Source organism: Podarcis cretensis, assembly GCF_951804945.1.
Source record: "Podarcis cretensis genome assembly, chromosome: 5".
Lineage (NCBI taxonomy): Eukaryota > Metazoa > Chordata > Lepidosauria > Squamata > Lacertidae > Podarcis > Podarcis cretensis.
The window spans coordinates 71,438,782-71,447,022 of record NC_137174.1 but is presented as its reverse complement, the minus strand read 5'-3'; the positions used below and the strand labels follow the sequence as shown (position 1 = coordinate 71,447,022).

General features: G+C 48.6%; 1 protein-coding gene across 1 annotated transcript; it reads left to right on the top strand.

Annotated features, from left to right (window-relative positions):
* Positions 1-521: 521 nt before the first annotated feature.
* On the top strand, positions 522-3,971 carry RNF228 (ring finger protein 228). Its single transcript, XM_079975928.1, has one exon. The coding sequence runs from the start codon at positions 881-883 to the stop codon at positions 1,826-1,828; it is 948 nt and encodes a 315-aa protein (XP_079832054.1). The 5' UTR covers positions 522-880; the 3' UTR covers positions 1,829-3,971.
* The last annotated feature ends 4,270 nt before the right edge of the window (positions 3,972-8,241 follow it).

The window sequence follows — 8,241 nt, the reverse complement described above, 5'->3', positions numbered from 1 at the left end:
ATCTCAGGGTTGTGGGTTCAAGCCCCACATTGGGCAAAAGATTCCTGCATTGAACTAGATGTCCCAATTCTAGATGATTTCCAATTCTATGATTCTCGCTCTCTCCATAACACTTCTAAAAGAATAGTGCTGTTAAATAAGCTTTATTTCACACACGGTTCCAAAGGAGCATGGGAACCTCCTGGCACTCGCGGGCGGCTATGGACGGACACCTTTATTTGAATGCGTTTTGAATTAGTGAATTTAATGTATTGTGCAACTAATCTGGCGGGGGGGGGGAAGGGTCTCTTGCCTCTTTACCTTTCTCTGTTATACCTATATATAATTATGCACACGCATTTGAAAGCACTTGCGCGCACACAGACGGGATGGGGGTGGAACGCCTTGTCCGCATAGCAGCACTTCGGTGCGGGTCTCGCTCCCCGCCGTCTCCCCTTCCTCCGCTCGTGCCGGCGCTCCCCCCAAACCCGCCCCCTTAAGCCAGGCGGCAGCTTCCGGCTTCCCTCTCCGAGGAAATGAGCTCACGCTCAGGCAGGCCGACCGCTTCGGAGAGGGAGTGGCGGGGCCGCCGCCGCCGCCGCCGCCGCCGCCGCCGGAGAGAGCCTCTGCCCGCTCGGGCCACGGGAGGGGGGGCTACCCGCGTGACGTCACCGGGCTGGGGAGACGCAGCCTTAAGAGGGGCACCGGAGGCGGGGGAGGGGAGGGGAGTCGTGCTGAGATCCAAGCCATCCCGAGGGGGTGCCAAGCCTCCTTCGCCAGGCAAAGGAGAGAGGAAGGAAGGAAGGGGGAGCATCACGCGCAACTGCGGCCAGCTGAGGATGTGAAGAGCCCGCGGAATCCCGGGGAGGGGGAAAGTGAGCATCTCCCGCCCGGCCCCCTGATGCGCGGAGGAAAGGAGGACAGCATGGACCAGCAGGCAGAGCAGGAAGCCTGCAACCCCGGCGAGCTCGAGGGAGGGGCTCGGCAGGATGGCGAGGAGGGGGAGGCGCTGAAAGGGACCGAGGCGCAGCCTGTTCCTGCTGCTGCTGCTGCTGCAGAAGCTGCCATCCGGGCGCCTTCCGCGCCGCCGCAGCCCGAGGCGCTGCTCAGCTCGGGCGAGTACGAGTGCCGCATCTGCTACAACTTCTTTGACCTGGAGCGCCACGCGCCCAAGCTGCTGGAGTGCCTGCACACCTTCTGCCAGGACTGCCTGGTGCAGCTGCACCTGCGCGGCGGCGAGCACTCTCCGCGCGGCCGGGGCGCTCCCCCCGACTCCCACCTCACGTGCCCGGTGTGCCGGCACCGCACGTCCCTGCCCGACGGCCGCGTGCACAGCCTGCCCGTCAACACCAAGCTGGTGGAGGGCATCTTGCAGCAGCTGCGCGGCTGGGCGCCTCTGCTGCGCGACCTGCGCGCCCAGCGCCTGCTGCTGCTGCAGGTGCCCCGGCCCCCCGCCCGGCAGCCCTCACCGTCGTCGGACCGCAGCAGCGGCGCGGCCACCATCACCGTGGGCAGCCCTGACGCCTCTTGCTCGGAGGACCCCGGCGACGGCCACTGCTGCGCCTCCTGCCGGCGGAAGGCGGGGTGCGTCTGCCTGGTGTTCACCTTCCTGGCCATGGTGCTGCTGGGCTTCGCGTGGATGGAGTGGCTGACGGGCTCCATCTTCCTCGGCGTCGCCCTCGTGCTCCTCTTCGCCTCCACCGTGCCTTTCATGTACAGCTACAAATCCAGGAGCGAGCCCAGGACTATCTTCTTCGCCAGAGCGACGGCCGGCGGCTCCAGGGAGGTGGCGTCGGGGCGCAGCACTCCCGCAGGCCGCGTGGCTGCCGAGAGCAGGAGCCGCTGCTAGACTGGCGGGGTTGGGGCGGCCTCCCCGCTTTTAATTTATTTATTCCTTCCTTTATTTCCGGTGCATGATAAGCTGCATGATGTTTAAGCAGGTGGGGTCTTCCCCGCCACATTTGCACAGCCGGGCGGGAAAAGCTTTCTCTTCCGAATGTCTCTCACGTCGGGCGACTATTAAAGGCATAGGAGCCTGGTTAGAACAAGAGATGTGGCAACCCGGACGCTTGCGATTCCTACCCTTGGCAGGGTTGCCACCTTTTCCCCTGGCAAGGTTTCTGATTTGCATGCTAGGTAGGAAGCTTTTTTTGGGGGGGAGGGAGGGGTCCATAGCTCTCCTTTGCATGCAGATCACAATCTCAGCACTATTTCAAGGGACCTTGAGTAGGTAGGCAGGGAAAACTCCAAAATCCACGTTAGGGCGATGTATTTATTGGGCCAACCCATATGACACAAAATAGTGTGTGAGATTTTGAGCTCTTCCATGTGGTTAGATGGGTGAAGAGTTCTGGAGAACTTGGAAGTTTCCACACTGCTCTGGTCTAATAAAAGCATTGCCTTAATGTGGTTTTTGATTCTTCTTCTTATGGGCTACCCTTTGCTCTGTGTAGGGCTGGGAAAGACTGCGTAGAAGTGAAGTGGTCAATACTTGTCCAATGGCAGTTTCCCACATTCTTGTGGGAAGGCCATGAGGAAGAAATCTCCAGCTTGCCACACAAGTTGGGAGGGTCACAGAGGTTGGAGAAATAAAAGAATGAAACTTTCATCCTCCTGAAGGAATGATGGGCTGGAAAAGTCTTAGGCCAAGGACCTCTCCTGCAGAGCTCCTTTTTGCATCTGGACTGGACTTAGCCCTGCCATCTATTTGTTGTGCCAAAGTTAAAACTCCAGGAATGTTCAAAGCAGAGTGAGTTTCTGTAGAGTGCCTTTTCTCACTTCTTCCAAGGACAATCCTCATGCACACCCTAGATTAGTCGGTGCACCTTCCAAGGCAGACAAATGCTTTCCTCTCTCAGAAATTATGCACTGCTTCCCCAAGACATACTGAAGAAATGTGGTATTTGTTTTGTGGCACCCCATGCAGTTGATCATGATGTAGAATCAAATGCGTTGCTATATTTTTATGGTTAAAGCTGGAGCAAAGCTGGGGTATGGGATAGGCCATTCAAATAGGCAGCTCTTTCACGTCACATTCCTTTATTCTTGTTCTTTGAAAATGAAAGAAGTGGTTAGAAAGTGATTGCAACTGTATGTCTTTCTGATGTGTAAGGTGTGGCAAAACCAGACCCACTTATTGTTCCTTGGGATTTCTTTACCATTCATATTTCCACAGAGATGAGAAAAGAACTGGAGCTAGCATTATGAAATGCAAATAAGAAATGTGTAAAACTGCCATTTCTTATGTTACCATTTCTTTAGCAGATGCGGCGCTGGGGTGCAAATACCTGCCTAGTGCCCCCAAATTACTACAGATAGTGGGGGAGTGGCGAAGCTGCAAACTGCCAGCCATTGGGTGGGGTGCAACTCTCCCCCATGCTGCTGCAGGAGAGCAATTCCCGTATAGGCTTGGGAGGGAAGCTGTTTGCCTGCCAGCCATATGGTTGACGGGGCACAGCCAGCGGGCATGCAGGGAAAGGGGAGGCCACTGGCAAAGCCACACAGCTCCCCCACTCACTGGGGCACCCCTGAGAGGCCAGCGCCCTGGTGCGACGCACCACTAAGCCCAATGGGAAAGACGGCTCTGCACACATACAGTATTTGAATGAGACTATTCCCAAATAAGAAAAACCTGGATAAGGCTGAGGAAGTGGCTTGGTGTTAGGGGTTGTATGAGTTCAGAGGAAATGCCCTGCCACTGCACCTGTAAGACAAGGAAGAGGACAGTTCACTTCCTGCTCCAACTACACAATCAAATAGATAAAACAGAGCTAGAGCTGTTGCTGTCATCATCACATGGGGGTTCCACTGGTCTCACTCTTCTTGTCAACGCCACTTACTCTTTACACCTTCCCAAAATTTTCCCCAGCTCCTTCCACTACTCACTGAGCTCATTCCACCCCCATGCTGTCCAATTGTCAATCCCTGATGTCATAGTGAGGTCAGGACTTCAAAGTGAAGCACAGAGCTTTCAGATTTCAGTGAAGGTCTGAAGGAGAAGGTCTGAAGGTCTGATTTCAGTGAAGTGGGAGTGGCTGGATGTGAGCTCCCATCTGCCCATCAGATTGTCAGCCCCACCCAACTCAAGGTTTAACAGAGCTCACTAAACTGCTCTGTGAAATGCCTCTCCTCCCTACAGGTGTGTTTAATGGGGACATGAGGTGCTTTGCCCAGTGAGCTGCTAAACTGCTGGGTTAAGGGCTCCTCAGCTCTCCATTAAACCTTGCTGTGGGTACATTTAACCAGTGCTCTATTAAACACTGTGCCTGGGCTGGCCTGTTGTTTCTCATGCTGCACTTGGCATGGCCGCCAACATGTTACGTTCTTATGTATATAGGGAGATACTACTCTGCTAGCATCTTTTGAGTTTCTGACCAATTGTTTGACACCTTATTCATTTTTTTAAAAAAGCAGTGTTTAAAGTTCCTTAAGACTATTTATCATAATCAGCAAGTATTTATATATTTGTTTAAAGAATGTTTGCCCTACTCTTCAGCCAAAAATAAATAAATAAAGGCTTGCAGAGGAGGCATCTGAAGGCAGCCCTGTTTAGGAAAGTTTTTAATGTCTGTTGTTTTATTGTATTTTTAATATTTTGTTGGAAGCTGCCCAGAGTGGCTGGGGAAACCCAGCCAGATGGGCGGGGTATAAACAAATTATTATTATTATTATTATTATTATTATTAGTAGTAGTAGTAGTAGTACTCCAGATCAATAAAAGCAAAACAGTGCCTTCCCTCAACTTACAATCTAGAACAGCGGTTCTCAACCTGTGGATCCCCAGATGTTGTTGGGCTACAACTCCCATTATCCCTGAGCTCTGGCCTTGCTAGCTAGGGATGATGGGAGTTGTAGTCCAACAACATCTGGGGACCCACAGGTTGAGAATTGCTGATCCAGAAGACAGGACAAAAAAAGAAGAGGCAGACAAGTAGATAAGGCTCCCCTATGCAGACAGAAAGCCCTCAGTTTATGGAGTGCAGTGGGGATGGACAACGTGGAGGTGGAGACCACGAGCTCATCCCTGTTCCCTCCCATGTCACATAAGGAACATAATGCCTGAAGAAGGCTCTGCTATTTGTTAGAATTGGAACTAAGATAGATGCTATGTTGGGTGTTATCCAGGTCCATACAAATCAACGAGACACATTTGTCAATAGCTTTATCAGGATGTGGACCACACCTGTTGAGGAGAGGAAGCACTTTAGAATAACAAGTGCTATAGAATAATACGATCTGAAGAGAAGCCAGAGTATAGAGATCAGTAGTTGTTTTTTAAGTACATCCAGGGAAAAATACTAAAAGTGTGCTACTGATTTGCTTTTGTTTTTTTTGTTATTTTTGCACCAAATGCACTTTTTGGGTTGGGTGGGTCAGACATCCAGGTACCAGCCTTTCATTGTATTGATTCATCATATATTTGGGGGCTCTCTGAAGAATGCATGCCTTTTCCCCACTGAAAATACTGTGTGTGTTTTCACAGTAGATAATACTAAAGTTCTGTCTGTGGCAATTAATATGTGATTGCTAATTCACATGTGCAAGCCATTGCTTGATGCTAAAGTTAAAAGGGCTACTGCCACCAAAAAGTCACATAGGCCTTGTTCAAATGTGCATGCTCATGGCTGCAGTGTTGTGGTGACTTTCGTATGTAAACAAGCCATTACAGATGTAGAATCATCAGTAGAATCTTCAGAACAGTGATCTCACCTCAGACATTCTGTTGTCAGTACTCAAATTAGGTTTGTGTGCACAGCTACAGAAATAGTGATGAACACACAAATGTGAATTTCCTCTGAACATGCATGTGACATAGATTTTTGTCTGCATGTCTCTCAAACATGGTAAAATTGCTCCTGGACTGTACCACTTCAGGCTGATGTGAGACTCAAGTGATAAAATACCCTCCCATTAATTCATTTATAAAATCTCCCTTCACAAAGAAAATTTGATGTCAGGGAATCTCTACAGTTATCAATGTGAAGGGGACTTCCTTTTTTTTTGTCCCACCTCCCAATTGAAATTTGAAATGTCCAGGAACTGCATTACCATATGATTGGCTTTTTTTGTGTTGAGAAGCCCTAAAGTGTGTGTGATTATGATAGATTATTTAATCTTTATCAGGTTTTGTTTTTGTTTGCTGCTGACTGAATAATTGGCTGTGAATAGTTGGCTTATTCTTAAATATAGGCCCATAGACCTATATTAAAGGTGAGTTAGCTCAAATGGATTCTGTCATTACACTATGCCTGCTTCTTATACACTTTCAACGTATGTGGTTTTAGCTATTCTCAGGCAAGGTGGGGATGCTATAACAAGACCTTGCAAAAAGTCAGATTGTTTCACAAGGTCTCATGAGAGCATCATTAGCACTCCCAGATATGGCCCACTGAATGAGATTTGCACAGAAGCCAAGAGCTTATAAACTTTTTCCATGTTGGGTCTGCATGGGACTACTAGAGATACTTTCTCTTCCCCTTACCAGCTGCCTTGTAGAAGGCAGGCTGGCTAGCTGTGAGGCAGTTAGGTGGATTTCTATGGATTATAGGGGTGTACACAAGTCCCAGATTTGTCTGTTCATTATAACAGACACATGGAGTCTATGCAACTGAAGCTTACCATGCAACTGAAGCTACCATTCAATGTTACAAGTAGACCACTGGCAACCCATACAATCCACATAGAATTGGAAAGGTTTGGATGGAAGTATTTACCATTTTTGTACCATTGTGATATGTGGGCAGATTCTAGTTTTTCTTGCTACTACACAGAAGTAAAATAAAGCACTCCCCTTCTTCCAGGTTCCATTAGTGGTGAAGGCTGCTAATCATAGACGGTCATCGCTTAACATGGGTGATCACTCCTTCTGTAGCAAAGTATTCACTGATAGGGAGTTTTTAAAAAACGTATTTTATACTCTACAAGTAATTGTGTGTTGCTTGCTGCCTTGAGAACCAGCACTTAAATCACAACTGAATGGACATGTGAGTGAGGATAGCCTGTTTACACTGTGTTGCTTTGAATGAGATATGTATTCTAATGTGCACTGGCATCTTATTTGTGTGGTAGACCTGAATCATAATAAGTGAACTAGAAAAGCATTCTTTGCACATCAAGGGAGCAATCCTATAGCAAGATCTGGCGGGATGAACATGGTCAGGAACCAGTGGATCTCTAGCTGAGCTAGGAGATTCCTGGTGCAGTCGGGCTGTGCTGGTGTAGCTCCCTATCCTCAGCTCAGACAGAGATATTCTGTCTTCCTCATTCCAGCTCAGCCAGGACAAAGCCAGCTAAGTGGAGCCTAGCAGGTCTTAAGCCAGTGTCAAGCCCTGGGAAAGGGGCATTCTGGGGGTGGGACCATAGAGCAGGGATTTGGGCTTGATTTTAAGCCCATTCAACTTGGTCATGTGACCTGGGACCCTGACATCAATTAAACTGGCAAAAAGAGTGGTGTAACTATGGTTTGTTTCCCCTCTGTCAGTCTTAGGCTGCCTCAGTCAGCAGTAGCCCTGCTCCAGAATGAAGCTTGGATCCGCCATACTTAACCCTGACTGAGCTTAACATTACACCAGCATCCTGTGCATAGGATAGCCCCTTTATAATGTGCTTAGGGTGGTTTCTCCTTCGTGACATGCTTAAATGCTATAATACAGATTTATACCTAAGCTACTTTTTGTACCCTTCAGATTTGGATTTTTACTTAACTGCTCTCTTTCATATGCGATTATTGTACATTTAAAAATGCCACCAGTGATTGTGCAACCTGCTAATTAGCACTTGATATGCAAGTATTTTTGTGCATTGCAGGGTATGTCTTTCAGTGCCCAGTTTATGTTTTAACCTCATTAGCTTGTTAATTTATTATTAGGAATGAATAAGTATTTAATGGCAACAATACATGAAAGTTGAGTCAGATACATTTCTCTGTGTGTGGTTATACCTCTGGACTGTGAGTGATTCCTTGGTTTTGCTCCCTGTTCTGTTCAATGCATAGATGAGGCCATTGAGTGAGACCGTATGAACACATGGTGTTCAGGAGCTATCAGTACTATGGTGACACTCATCAGCACCTCTCCTTTTCATCTGATCCAGAGCCGAGTGCTTTCCCAGTGTCTGGCCCTGGTTAGAGACTGGCTGCATAGAAAACATTGGAAGTTAGATCAAGCAGGGGCAGATTAAGGTAATCTTTCATAATATGACACCCTGTGTGAGGCCAGCATTCGGTGCCCCCAAATGGATCTTCTCAATTATGGATCTTCTCAA